Genomic DNA, 15,623 nt, shown 5'->3' on the forward strand with positions numbered 1-15,623 from the left:
TGCCAGTAACCGAAAGGTCGCTGGTTCTAATCCCTGAGTCGACTAGGTGAAAAATCTGTCGATGTGCCCTTGGGCAAGGCACTTAACCCTGATTGCTCCTGTAAGTCACTCTGGATAAGAGCGTCTGCTAAAATGACTGAAAGTGTAAAAAATATTCTGGGTAACCATTAATTTACTATTTAGCAGTCTTATGGCTTGGGGCTGGAAGCTGTCTCAGAGCCTGTTGATCAGAGATCCGATGCTTCGGTACCATTTACTGGACAATAGCAGAGTGGGAGGCTGGAGTCTTTGGCAATTTCTCGCGCCTTCCTCTGACACCTGATATAGAGGTCCTGGATCGCAGGGAGCTTGGCCCCAGTGATGTACTGGGCTGTCCGCACCACCCTCTGTAGCGCTTTGCGGTCGAGGGTGGTGCATTTGCCATACTAAGCATTGATGCAGCCAGTCAAGATGCTCTCAATGGTGCAGCTGTATTACTTTTTGAGGATCTTTTCAGCCTCATGAGGGGGAAGATGTGCTGTCGTGCCATCTTCATGACTGTGCGGGTGTGTGTAGATCATGTTAAGTCCTTAGTGATGTGGACACCAAGGAACTTGAAGCTCTCGACCCACTCAACTACAGCCCCGTCGATGTGGATAGGGGCGTGCTCTCCCCTCTTTCTCCTGTAGTCCACGATTAGCTCCTTGGTCTTTCTGACAGAGGGGGAGGTTGTTGTCATGGCACCACACTGCAAAGTGTCTGACCTCCTCCCTGTAGGCTCTCATTGCCGTCGGTGATCAGGCCTACCATCTTTGCGTCGCCAGTGTTGTTGCCTTCACTCACCCTCACCGCCGTTCTCTCAGGAAGTCTAGGATCCAGTTACAGAGGGAGGTGTTCAGTCCCAGGTTCCCCAGCTTGGTGTTGAACGCTGAACTGTAGTCTATAAACAGCATTCTCACATAGTTATTTCCTCTCTTGTCCAGGTGGGAGAGGGCAATGTGAAGTGCAATTGAGATTGCGTCATCTGTAGATCTGTTGGGGCAGTATGCGAATTGGAGTGGGTCCAGGGTGTCTGAGATGATGGTGTTGATGTGTGTCATGACCAGCCTTTCAAAGTACTTCATAATTACAGATCATAGATAGTCATTTAGGCAGGTTACCTTGGAGGTCTTGGGAACAGGGACAATGGTGGTAGCTTGAAACATGTTGGGATTACAGATTATTATTATTAAAGGTAAGCATACCACCATTGCCCATGATTCAATTCCCTCTCTTTTTATTCTAATGTAGAGTTGTTACATCAAAACCTCAGACATTCTTCTCAGATTATATAGCAACAAACCCACATGGATTTCATAGGGGAGAATAGAAACAGTGGCTCAAAGGTTTATCAAGATCAATTTGTGAACAGCTCTGTCTATGCCATCTTTAAAATTAATCTGACTGTGTTATCTAATAAATCCAGTCTGTAATGCAGACATTTGGCACCAGTTTGCGATTCTTCTCACATCTCATCTCACCAACATGCATTGTTATGAACCACAGACAAGCCTGTAGATGTATATGTGATGATGTCATTTCAGGACATATTTATACAATATTGTTAGGGTTACTGTACCAAACAGATGTGGCACAAGCCAGATTGTTTTCTATTTGATGAACAAATAAATAAAGTAGGCTATGGTCTTGGCATTAGAACCCATTGGCTACTGGATAGTGTGTTTACAAACTATTTGAAGTGAGTAAAATTGACTGCGTCTTTTGAGGGAAAGCAAAGGGCCAACAAGAAAAGTAGATGTTTTAATAACTTCTTGATTATGTGTGATGTATTTTTATGACATTAGTTACATTTTACCTCCATGAGGTTAATCATTATATCCCTATTTCTTCCGTTTGAAACTGAGATACAGTGTAGGGCATGTCACTGTATTCTGTCCAGCCTGGATTATGATTCTGTTTTCTAGTGCCCCCCTCTGGTTAATCGCAGGAATCGCAAGGCCCATCTGTTTGCAGGCGAATGCCATGGGGCTAGCTAGAGATTCTACAAACCCAGCAAAACATGAACCAGCATAGATAGCTAGCTTTGAATGAAAACTCACTTTATATAGAAACCTCCGTTCACTGTGCCTTGCTCCGCAGAAAAGTAATTATTAAACTACAGAAGCAGGCGTATCGGTTTTCTTGCAAAAACAATCACAACACACGTTCAGCTAGCTAGTTAGCCTGCTAACAACTTTCTCCTGCACGCCTCCCAGTTCCTGCACCACGAGCGTGAGGTATGGTTAATTGTTGAACATTGGGGTATGTTGTGAGAGTGGGAAAACTATTAAAATGCAATTTTATCGTAATGGATCAATGTACCATATAATGCTGCATTGTCAAGTTTGGTAGCAAAGTGTTTTCACAAATCACTGGTGTACCACGAAACAATGCTAGCTAGCTGCTTGCTAAAAACGTCGTTAGTGTAGTTCAAAGGCCTTGCTAGACATCGGGGTCGAGTAGCGGAGTGATCCGACTTGCAGTTCCATGTTATGCTAGCTAGCATTTAGCACCTACATAGCTATGCTGAATGCTACATTTTTGCATAGATCTCCAGTTAGATGGCTGGCTAGTTAGCTAACTAGCTAGATAGATGCTAAATTAGAACATCTATCTAGCCACTGTAAATATAACTATGTTGAAAATCTATAACCATTCAATAGAATGCCATGTTTTGTGGGGTTTGTTGTTGAAAACGGGCAATGGTGTTTATTTTCTGTTAGCACTTATTCCCCTTTTGACAGCTTATGCTAGCTAACATGCTAGGCTAGCAGGTGCAGTGATTTCAGACATTATTGTTTATGAACTGCATAAATACCATGCAGGGAAATGTAATAAACTTCCAACAAGCTAGGTTGTTATTTGATTACCTGGAATAATATTGAGAACTCAGCAATTATTGCTGCTACAAGATAAAAAGCTTACTGTCAGCATCTTCTCCATTTTAGTTAGTGATAAATATATCCAGCATATATCACAGAGCAAGCAGCAGGGACGTGGTTTCCAGAGCACAGATGTTGAATTTACACATTGCTGTTGTCTCTATCTCCAAGGCAATCATGTCAGGCATCAAGAGGAAGATTGAAGACAAGGACCCAGACTATGAGGACATCTCACAGGTTCAGGAGAACAAACGACACAAAGTAGTGGAACAAAATGGTAAGACTAGAAGTTCTACTACACATGTTATTGTACTATCAAAGCCTTCCTGTACTTGTGCACTTAGGCTGTATGGACAATTACTGGTTCACGGTATCTTTAGGATGATGCTAACATGTGACCTAGCTCACTCCGTCTGTGTTTTCTCATACTTTTTCAAACTTGCCAGCGAGGGAAGCTACGGTGCAGAAGATTGAGGCCATCATCAAAGACCAGTTCTCTTTGGAGATGAAGAACAAAGAACATGAGATCGAAGTGATCGGACAGGTAACTGTTAACCTCATCTACTGAATGAGTATCATATCACCAAACATGAGTCATATCAGAACCATGAGTGGACAAAAGTACGAACACCTTAAATGCATGCAAAGACAAACACTCTGTTTTCATGTTTATTACCTTTAATTGTGTGTAATTACAATATACAATATAGAGCTGGGACGATAAACCAACAACTACCGACGTCACCTTCCTCTTACCGAAGCATTTAGCTTACATCTGTAATTTTTGGTGATTTTGCTACACAACGTTCCTATAGATGGTTCCAAAACCATTATTTGTTCAACAGTAATAGCCTATGCATTATGTGGATTCCTGCTATGAAATTATCTGCCTGTCCCTGTTTCGGTTTTGGCTGCTGTGTGTGCGAGCCACTCTCACTCCCTCTCCCCACTGTGCTCAAAATGCAATTGCGGGAAAAATACAGTTTTCAAGGCATCTGCAGTTCTACTTACAGAAAGTAGAGTCACAGCTTTCTGTTAGTATATAATGTATTTCTCACCTCTTAATATTGGCACAGGGTTGGGCGATGTCAACTTTTGACCTATCGTGATTATGTACCCATAAAACATTGTGATTAATAACATTGGACTTATATAGTGCTTTTCAAAGACCTAAAGTCACTTTACAAGGACCCAGTCAAAACAAAACATCAGACTAAACAAGACATGAATAAAGAGAGGGGTGGGCTCAAAGAAGGGAAAGAGTGTGATGTATCAGTGTATGGGGATGGTTGGGATTTAGATACGAACCCGGTTTAGGGTAAGGGGTGGGATTGGGGTTAGGATACGAACCCGGTTTAGGGTAAGGGGTAGGGTAAGGGTTTGGTTTAGGTGCTGCTCTGTATGGTGAAGTGAGGAGTGTATTTTGGTGGGGGCTTAAGGGTATACGGTGCATTCGGAAAGTATTCAGACCCCTTGACTTTTTCCACATTTTGTTACGTTACAGGCTTATTCTAAAATGGATTAAATAAAACATTTTTTTCATCAATCTACACACAATAACCCATAATGACAAAGCGAAAACAGGTTTTAGAATTCTTTGCAAATCTATATAGCATATTTATTGAAATAGGCTACAGCAAATAGGAATAGGTAAATTACTCAGAATGTCACTTGTGTGCTGCCCTGCTGTGCTCTGTGAGACTCATATAGAAAGTAATACCCAATGAGTAACGATATCTTTGCTAAATGCACGGGGCACCAGTACCGAGTTGATGTGTAGGGGTATGAGGTAATTAAGGTATATATGTACATATACACTACCAGTCAAAAGTTTAGACACACCTACTCATTCAAAGGTTTTTCTTTATTTTTACAATTTTTTACATTGTAGAATAGTAGTGAAGACATCAAAACTATGAAATAACACAGATGGAATCATTTAGTAACCCAAAAAGTGTTAAACAAATCAAAATATATTTTATATTTGAGATTCTTCAAATAGCCACCCTTTGCCTTTATCAGCTTTGCACACTCTTGGCATTCTCTCAGCCAGCTTCATAAGGTAGTCACCTTGAATGCATTTCAATTAACAGGTGTTCCTTGTTAAAAGTTAATTTGTGGAATTTATTTCCGTCTTAATGCATTTGAGCCAATCAGTTGTGTTGTGACAAGGTAGGGTCGGTATACAGAAGATAGACCTATTTGGTAAAAGACCAAGTCCATATTATGGCAAGAACAGGTCAAATAAGCAAAGAGAAACGACAGTCCATCATTACTTTAAGACATGAAGTTCAGTCAATACGGAAAATGTCAAGAACTTTGAAAGTTTCTTCAAGTGCAGTCACAAAAACCATCAAGCGCTGTGATGAAACTGGCTCTCATGAGGACCGCCACAGGAATGGAAGACCCAGAGTTACCAGCCAAATTGCAGCCCAAATAAATGCTTCACAGAGTTCAAGTAACAGACACATCTCAACATCAACTGTTCAGAAGGGACTGTGTGAATCAGGCCTTCATGGTCTAATTGCTGCAAAGAAACCACTACTAAAGGACACAAATAATAAGAAGAGACCTGCTTGGGCCAAGAAACACAAGACAGGTGGAAATATGTCCTTTGGTCTGGAGTCCAAATTTGAGATTTTTGGTTCAAACTGCTGTGTCTTTGTGAGATGCGGTGTGGGTGAACGGATGATCTCCGCATGTGTAGTTCCCACCATAAAGCATGGAGGAGGAGGTGTTATGGTGTGGGGGTGCTTTGCTGGTGACACTGTCTATGATTTATTTAGAATTCAAGGCACACTTAACCAGCATGGCTACCACAGCATTCTGCAGCGAGATGCCATCCCAAGTGGTTTGGACTTAGTGGGATTATCATTTGTTTTTCAACAGGACAATGACCCAACACACCTCCAGGCTGTGTAGGGCTATTTTACCAAGAAGGAGAGTGATGGAGTGCTGCATCATATGACCTGACCTTCACAATCCCCCGACCTCAACCCAATTGAGATGGTTTGGGATGAGTTGGACCCAAGAGTGAAGTGCTCAGCATATGTGGGAACTCCTTCAAGATTGTTGGAAAAGCATTCCAGGTGAAGCTGGTTGAGAGAATGCCAAGAGTGTGCAAAGCTGTCATCAAGGCAAAGGGTGGCTATTTGAAGAATCTCAAATATAAAATATATTTTGATTTGTTTAACACTTTTCTGGTTACTACATGTTTCCATATGTGTTATTTCATAGTTTTACAATGTAGAAAATAGTGAAAAATTAAGAAAAACCGTTGAATGAGTAGGTGTGTCCAAACTTTTGACTGGTGCTGTAGGTAGGGGTAAAGTGACTAGGCAACAGGATAGATAATAAACAGTAGCAGCAGCATATGTGATGAGTCAAAATAGTTAGTGCAAAAAGGGTCAATGCAGATAGTCCGGCTAGCTATTTGGTTAGCTATTTAGGAGTCTAATGGCTTGGGGGTACAAGCTTTTCAGGGTCCTGTTGGTTCCAGACTTGCAATGCCGTAAGTTCAAAATGTAGGCTAAACCATCGCCAGTCACATCACAATGTCGTCGCTATCGACAATGGCTGTCAATCATTGTCAATGATGCTGTTAATAGGCCTATATCAATTAGCCTCGGCCTAGTGCTTGAAAGTTTTTGTAAGACATTGCATTTACTGATAGCCATGTAGTCTAATTGATTAATCTATCTAGCAACAAGATCATATTTACAGTTAGCAATCTATCTAAAGAGTTCCCACTTCATCAGGTGGAGAATAATAGTTAAGGCCAATATGCACAAAGATGTCTGCAAATTCATCTCTGAAGAGCCAAAAACAGGTTGCACATCAAAATATCAATCATGCTTTCCATGGATGTGTTAGAGAAATAGTTTACCTTTTGAGTCATAGGCTACCATCTCAGTTGTCTTACTTGGTACTGGGAAAAAATTGTCTACAGCCCTGCCGCTAATGCAAAGTAGTAACTGTCCATAAAAAAAAAATGTTTGTTGTGTTTATCGTTATCGAGCAAAATAGTTACATTTATTGCGTTATGAATTTTTGTCCATATCTTCCAGCTCTAATACAATACAACTTTATTGTCCATATGTTACAAAGAACAATGGAAATTTGTCTTGTTCTCCGTTCTCAACCCCCTCAGACAGCACACATCACACATACAGTTGAGACGAGCACAGGGTCAAGCTGCAGTGCTGCGCCCCTGGATGTAGAGCATGTTGTGGGGTTAAAGGCCTTGCTCAAGGGCCCAACGATCAAATCAAATTGTATTTGCCACATGCACCGAATACAACATGTGTAGACCTTCCAGTGAAATGCTTACTTACAAGCCCTTAACCAACAATGCAGTTTTAAGATAGGGGAAGGTCTTGAGGATGTGAACCCAGCAGCCATCCATTTTTGCCAGATCAATTCCACCCTTTTTCCAGTGCCCGGCATGGGAATCAAACCGGCCACCTTTTGGCTACAGGTCCAACTCCTTAGCTGCTGGGCTACTTACTGCCGCTACATGCTTATACTGTAGGAGAAAGGTTAATTACACGCTTATACTGCAGGACAAATCTTCAGTGTTTCTGTTCATTTCTCCGTTACAGCGTCTGAATGAGGCCAGGCGAATGATGGACAAGCTCAGAGCCTGTATCGTGGCCAATTACTATGCCAACGCTGGGGTGCCCAAGCTCCAAGAGGTAAGGTAGCTTTAAGTCCAATTTCTTATAAAAAATAAAAAAAACTACAAATTCTACAACTTCATTCACTCTCCTTTCCTACGTTTACCAGCAGGCATCCAAAAGCGACCCGGCGGTGCTGAACCACCCGGCCATCAAGCGTTTCCTGGAGTCACCCTCCCGCTCCTCCTCCCCTCTCAACCAGGGCTCGGACGCCCACTCCCTGGGGCCCTCGGAGTCTGAGTCCCTGTCCCAGCAGGGTGAGGGGCCGGAAAGGGACGTGGAGGGCTCCTGGAGAGAGGACAGGGGCAGGCAGGAGCGCAGGCCGGGCCGCAACACAGGGAAGGTGAGTGGACTGTGGAGTCTGAAGTAGCTTCCTCTCCCCGTCTCCTTTCCTTCATCCGTACTGATCTGAATTACCTGGTCAAATTGCTTTCACCTATCCTGTCTTTTCAAACCTATGCAGATGAGGCAAAGGAGCCGAAGAGAGGGAGGCACTGTAGATTATTGAGATGCACCCTTGGGAAGGCAATCATATGATGACCCTTTTGATAATTACTGCAGTGGTAAAAGGCTTCTGATACACCCTCTAACATTAATACTATGACTGTCTCCTTTGTTGTAGGACACGTTTGGCATCCCATCGTCAGGCGTACTGTCGTCATTCGAGGGGGAGCAGAGGGTGACCTACCACACTACAGGAGATGAGGCTTCCAGGCTCTACATAAAGAAGACCATCGTGGTGGGAAATGTCTCCAAGTACGTGACTGATATTATCAATGAGTTTTTCAGTTTTTTACTCAGTAGAATCTGAGAGCTTTTCAAGGCAGTGGTCCCATTCTTTTTGCTGACACTGTGAACTTTCTTAAGCATTTCACAATACATCTAGTCCTTTGTGACAGATATAAACAGCAGCAGTGTGTTGCAAGCTCTTGTAATACAGTTGCAGGGATGCAAACTCGTCACTTTTAGGCAATATATCTCTAAATAGGTCATCCACGTGAATCGTGTAGATCCGTAATAAAGTGTGCAGACGCAAGACTGTATCATCCATTGAGCTATAAAAGAGAGGCGCGAACAGATCTTCTCCCGTGTGATCACTAAATATAAAGGTGTATCTTTCTGAGATCGAAATGTATGACTGAGCACAGAATGCATCACTACGCGTTCTACAAATACAATATCAGAGTTTAGAGTGTGATGTCAGATATTTCATATCAGAATGTTTTATCCAATATCACCTGTGATAGCTGTGAGCAGCCATCCGCATCCCCTAACCAGCCATTAGCCTACTCAGCTGCTTCTGTCTGTTTTTTCTGCGCATCTCCATCAGTTTTTAAATGTTATTTAGCCGTGATGGCACACAGGGGTGTGCAGACAGTAATGCATTTTCTGTTACATTTGTTTAATTATTGGAGTGGCTCGCAGCGCAGTATCTTTTAATTTAGCCTGGAAGAGCAAGCAGGCCAGTTGGACTAGGCTGAATGCCACTGCCATAGAGGAAAAACGGAGCACCGTGACAGTCATGATTGCGCCTTTACATCACTGAAAACCGCAAGTTTCTAACCCAAACTACCGAAGTGACCTTCTCCCCTTTCTACCACGAATTGGCGCAAATTTTATAAACCATGTCGCGGGCCGCAAGTTTTTGGTTTGATAACAAACAACCTTGTTTAGTCATGTTTAATTTGTTGGCTTTGCACAAATTTGGATGGCACAGGATAAATTCAAAGAGATGCTTCAAAGGTAGGATGCATATGCCTTATCAATGTAATTCTAAGCTAAACCTGAATAAAAAATTTATATATTTTTCTGGTGTTCCTTAAATACTGTTTGGTGCCTAACTTTTGGGAGCAGAGTGTGTTTTTGTGTGTGAGACGGAATGAGAGAGTGGTGTATGTGAGAGAGAGGAAGAGGATGTGTGTGGGAGAGGGAGTAAGTGATTGAGCGAGATGTGTGAGGAAGGGAGGGAGTGTGTGGCTATGTGTGTGAGTTGTCTGAAGAGTAGGCTAACGATGGTTTCGCATAGGCCTAGTGTGTTTTCTCCTTACTGCCACAATGAAAATGCAGACCATTATGCATTTATATTCCTCTTGCCCAATCACAGGTAGGCCTTTGGATATAAGCAAATCTACTATTTTCTGCATTGTATACAGTAAATTATACAGTAAAACGTGTGAGGGGGGGGGGGGGGGGGGCAAACCCTGTGGTATCACAATACTACTCGCTTGGCATCTCATTGTTAGTGAAATGTTGGTATTGTGACAACCCCACTCTGAAAATTGGCATGTTTTTGTGCAGTTTACATCTTTTTTGCGTGTTTCCATGCAGGAAAATGTTGTCACCTTTTTGGGCCCTCACCAGTTTGCCTCCCTGCAGTTGGGTTTCTCAGTAGGCACTCAGCACACCTTGTTTTTGTTCCCTCTCACTACAGTAAGCAGTTGGGTAACTGGGTGCATGTCATGCAAGCCCAGTCTTGATACAGAACTCTGTGTCCTGATCACTGACATGTGTTCCCCCTGGATCACAAGCCTGTGTTTAGGGGTTGAAGGGAGACACTACTAGAACACAACAAGTAGGCTTGCATGTCATAACAGTGACATTAAACAGTAATTATTACTTATGTCCCCTGACTTAACAAAGTAGCTACACTCCCTATCTGCAAAAGCTTTATCGTGTACTAGCACCTTACTTTACTCTATGAAATGTATTTGGAATTGTATATATATATATATATACAGTGGGGAGAACAAGTATTTGATACACTGCCGATTTTGCAGGTTTTCCTACTTACAAAGCATGTAGAGGTCTGTAATTTTTATCATAGGTACACTTCAACTGTGAGAGACGGAATCTAAAACAAAAATCCAGAAAATCACATTGTATGATTTTTAAGTAATTAATTTGCATTTTATTGCATGAAATAAGTATTTGATCACCTACCAACCAGTAAGAATTCCAGCTCTCACAGACCTGTTAGTTTTTCTTTAAGAAGCCCTCCTGTTCTCCACTCATTACCTGTATTAACTGCACCTGTTTGAACTCGTTACCTGTATAAAAGACACCTGTCCACACACTCAATCAAACAGAACAAATACTTGTTCTCCCCACTGTATATACTCTATCAGTCAAAAGTTTGGACACACCTACTCATTCAAGTTTTTTTTTTTTACATTGTAGAACAATAGTGACGACATCAAAACTATGAAATAACACATATGGAATCATGTAGTAAACCATAAAGGGTTAAACAAATCAAAATATATTTTATAGTTGAGATTCTTCAAATAACCACCCTTTGCCTTGATGCAGTTGCAATAACCATCAAGAGCTATGATGAAACTGGCTCTCATGAGGACCGCCACAGGAATGGAAGACCCAGACTTACCTCTGCTGCAGAGGATAAGTTCATTAGAGTTACCAGCCTCAGAAATTGCAGCCCAAATAAATGCTTCACAGAGTTCAAGTAACAGACACATCTCAACATCAACTGTTCAGAGGAGACTGTGTGAATAAGGCCTTCATGGTCAAATTGCTGCAAAAAAAACACTACTAAAGGACACCAAAAGAAGAAGAGACTTGCTTGGGCCAAGAAACATGCGCAATGGACATTAGAACGGTGGAAATGTGTCCTTTGGTCTGGAGTCCAAATTTGAGATTTTTGGTTCAAACCGCTGTGTCTTTGTGAGACGCGGTGTGGGTGAACGGATGATCTCCGCATGTGTAGTTCCCAACGTAAAGCATGGAGGAGGAGGTGTTATGGTGTGGGGGTGCTTTGCTGGTGACACTGTCTGTGATTTATTTAGAATTCAAGGCACACTTAACCAGCATGGCTACCACATCATTCTGCAGCGATATGCCGTCCCATCTGGTTTGGGCTTAGTGGGACTATAATATGTTTTTCAACACACCTCCAGGCTGTGTAAGGGCTATTTTACCAAGAAATGGAAAGCTGCATCAGATGACCTGGCATCCACAATCCCCCTACCTCAACCCAATTGAGATGGTTTGGGATGAGTCGGACGGCAGAGTGAAGGAAAAGCAGCCAACAAGTGCTCAGCATATGTGGGAACTCCTTCAAGACTGTTTGAAAGTATTCCAGGTGAAGCTGGTTGAGAGAATGCCAAGAGTGTGCAAAGCTTTCATAAAGGGAAAGGGTGGCTATTGGAAGAATCTCAAATATAAAATATATTTTCATTTGTTTAACACTTTTTTGGTTACTACATGATTCCAAATGTGTTATTTCATAGTTTTGACGTCTTTACTATTATTCTACAATGTAGAAAATAGTAAAAATAAAGAAAACCCTTGAATGAGTAGGTGTGTCCAAACTTTTGACTGGTACTGTGTGTATATATATATATATATATATATATATATATATATATATATATATATATATATATATATATAGATATATATATATATATATATATATATATATATATATAGATATATAGATATATAGATATAGATATAGATATAGATAGATAGATACTTAGCTTGGAGTCATTAAAACTCGTTTTTCAACCACTCCACAAATTTCTTTTTAATAAAGTTTTGGCAAGTCGGTTAGGACATCTACTTCGTGCATGACACAAGTAATTTTTCCAACAATTGTTTACAGACAGATTATTTCACTTATAATTCACTTTATCACAATTCCAGTGGGTCAGAAGTTTACATACACTAAGTTGACTGTGCCTTTAAACAGCTTGGAAAATTCCAGAAAATGATGTCATGGCTTTAGAAGCTTCTGATAGGCTAATTGACATAATTTGAATCAATTGGAGGTGTACCTGTGGATGTATTTCAAGGCCTACCTTCAAACTCAGCGCCTCTTTGCTTGACATCATGGGAAAATCAAAATAAATCAACCAAAATAATTGTAGACCTCCACAAGTCTGGTTCATCCTTGGGAGCAATTTCCAAATGCCTGTAGGTACCACGTTCATCTGTACAAACAATAGTACGCAAGTATAAACACCATGGGACCACGCAGCCATCATACTGCTCAGGAAGGAGACACGTTCTGTCTCCTAGAGATGAACGTACTTTGGTGCGAATAGTGCAAATCAATCCCAGAACAACAGCAATGGACCTTGTGAAGATGCTGGAGGAAACAGGTACAAAAGTATTTATATCCACAGTAAAACGAGTCCTATACATCGACATAACCTGAAAGGCCGCTCAGCAAGGAAGAAGCCACTGCTCCCAAACCGCCTTAAAAAAGCCAGACTACGGTTTGCAACTGCACATGGAGACAAAGATCGTACTTTTTGGAGAAATGTCCTCTGGTGAAACAAAAATGGAACTGTTTGGCCATAATGATCATCGTTATGTTTGGAGGGAAAAGGGGTTGGCTTGCAAGCCGAAGAACACCATCCCAAACGTGAAGCACGGGGGTGGTAGCATCATGCTGTGGGGGTGCTTTGCTGCAGGAGGGACTGGTGCACTTCACAAAATAGATGGCATCATGAGGAAGGAAAATTATGTGGATATATTGAAGCAATATCTCAAGACATCAGTCAGGAAGTTAAAGCTTGGTCGCAAATGGCTCTTCCAAATGGACCATGTCCCCAAGTATACTTCCAAAGTTGTGGCAAAATGGCTTGAGGACAACAAAGTCAAGGTATTGGAGTGGCCATCACAAAGCCCTGACCTCAATCCTATAGAAAATATGTGGGCAGAACTGAAAAAGCGTGTGCGAGCAAGGAGGCCTACAAACCTGACTCAGTTACACCAGCTCTGTCAGGAGGAATGGGCCAAAATTCACCCAGATTATTTTGAGAAGCTTGTGGAAGGCTACCCGAAACATTTGACCCAAGTTAAACAATTTAAAGGCAGTGTTACCAAATACTAATTGAGTATATGTAAACTTCTGACCCTCTGGGAATGTGATGAAAGAAATAAAAGCTGAAATAAATCATTCTCTCTACTATTATTCTGACATTTCACATTCTTAAAATAAAGTGGTGATCCTAACTGACCTAAGACAGGGAATTCTTACTAGGATTAAATGTCAGGAATTGTGAAAAACTGAGTTTAAATGTATTTGGCGAATGTGTATGTTAACTTCTGACTTCAACTGTGTGTATATATATATATATATATATATATATATATAGCTAAGTGCTTATTAAGTCTTTAAAGGTTTAAGTGCACTGTTTTTTCTCTGGGTCCCATTAACACGATAAAAAAAGAAAGAAAAAAAGCTGTTTAATTGTCACATACACCGGCAGGGTTCGGGGTTGCACAGCATAATAGTTAGACACATATGCGAGGAAAATGGTCGCACTGTAGAGCCCTGACCGGATAGGTTTAGTGAAATGTTTTTTTTTTTACAGGGTCAGCCATAGTAGTAAGGCGCCACTGGAGAAAATGTGGGTTAGGTGCCTTGCTCAAGGGCACATCGACAGATTTTTCACCTTGTCGGCTTGGGTAGTCAAACTAGTGACTTTTTGTTACTGGCCCAACGCTCTAACTGCTAGGCTACATGCCGCCCAGGGAGTAGAGAGAACTGGCTGAGCTCCAGCTTGTCTTTCTATCTCCTCCTCTCCCCCTGCAAGGCAGCTCCCTCTCTTTCTCCCTCTCTCCTCCCCTCCATCTGTCAATCCGAGGTAAACAAACAGAACCAGGGCACTAGTGCACAGTGACTGACAGCTCTGCTAGACATGTCTCTCGCAGTTTCTTTCTTTCCCTCTTTGTGTTTTCTTTGTTTTTCACACTCTACTGTTCTCTCTTTCTCTCGCTCTTTCTCCCCCTGTCCCCCAACTTATCTCTCCTTCTTCTTCCCCTTCTCCCTACCTTTCTTGCTTTCTCTTGCTCCTTTCTCCCAATATCTTTGGTGGTCCTATGTGGCTCAGTTGGTAAGAATGTGGCACTAGTAATGCCAGGGTCCTGGGGCCACATATACAAAGATGAATGCCTTTCCTACATAAAAACGTCTGCTAAATTGCTAAAATATATTATCTCCCTCCTGTCTCCCAGGTATATCCCTCCTGATAAGCGGGAGGAGAATGACCAGTCAACCCACAAGTGGATGGTGTACGTCAGAGGCTCCAGAAGAGAGCCCAGCATCGATCACTTTGTCAAGAAAGTCTGGTTTTTTCTGCACCCCAGCTACAAGCCCAATGACCTGGTGGAAGTCAGGTGTGTGTGTGTGTGTGTGCACGCACATGTTTGTGTGCGCACGTGTCTGTACTTTGGAGGTAGGGCTCGTCTTGTTGTTGAATAGATCACTGGGGTGTTGTTTTTAAATGCAGGCCTCAGGCAACAGCAGACAGATTGAGACTCTCTGAGCAACATGTTTTGATCTGATGAGATACGACAGGGAGGGGCAACTTTGATGGGGTGGGGGCAACAAAAAATCTGAACTCATCATGAGGGGCCGCAGTGGCATGCGGGTCTGTGTACCCACATCCACACCCACACATGCAGTCAGAGACGGCCCCAAAGCAAAAACATTTTGGGGGCCCCCATCCACCTTGCGAGCAAAATATCTTAGCCCCCCCCACCCCCTTGTCAGCGGCGTGAGTTAATTTCCTGCAATTCTGCACATTTTGCCATGGGGTGGAGAGAACATTTTGCAGTTTTAAAGCAAGTTTGCTGCAATTCTACACATTTTGCCATGGTGCGGAAATGTTTGCAGTTTTTAAGCTTATTTCCTGCAATTCTACACGTTACCCTGACTTATGCCGTGTTAATAGGATATCTGAGTCAGAGTGATTAACTAAATCAATGAGGGCCCCCTGGAGGTCAGGGCCCCTGGACACGTGCCCTGCATACCCGGTCGGTAATTTGACCATGATTTCTAGTTGTCTGCGAAATGGCATATTATTATTATTATATTATAGTTTAGATAGCTGGCTAGACTAATTTAGCAATCTAAAAAAAGGTTAGCTGACATGGGCTAATTGAGTGACTGCTGATGCACAGCCAAATTTCTAAATGACACCTTGTGTATTCTACTATTCTAGCTTTCAACAGTAAGTTGAGACCCCGAATGAGTACCTTTTTATTGATTATTAATTTGGGCAGCCAGTTGCCC

The 15,623-nt window shown here is 42.0% G+C and overlaps 1 protein-coding gene across 1 annotated transcript in view; it reads left to right on the plus strand.

Moving 5' to 3' along the window:
* Nucleotides 1-2,000: 2,000 nt before the first annotated feature.
* yeats2 (YEATS domain containing 2) overlaps nt 2,001-15,623 on the plus strand; it is a 66,660-nt gene continuing 53,037 nt past the window's right edge. Inside the window, exons 1-7 of the mRNA XM_084183767.1 lie at nt 2,001-2,255; nt 3,072-3,177; nt 3,347-3,444; nt 7,502-7,594; nt 7,686-7,919; nt 8,199-8,332; nt 14,564-14,725. Of these exons, the coding sequence (XP_084039893.1) occupies nt 3,078-3,177; nt 3,347-3,444; nt 7,502-7,594; nt 7,686-7,919; nt 8,199-8,332; nt 14,564-14,725 (821 nt within the window). The 5' untranslated portion in view covers nt 2,001-2,255; nt 3,072-3,077. The remainder of the gene's footprint in view (nt 2,256-3,071; nt 3,178-3,346; nt 3,445-7,501; nt 7,595-7,685; nt 7,920-8,198; nt 8,333-14,563; nt 14,726-15,623) is intronic.

Source organism: Coregonus lavaretus (assembly GCF_964263955.1).
Source record: "Coregonus lavaretus genome assembly, chromosome: 19".
In the NCBI taxonomy this organism is placed as follows: domain Eukaryota; kingdom Metazoa; phylum Chordata; class Actinopteri; order Salmoniformes; family Salmonidae; genus Coregonus; species Coregonus lavaretus.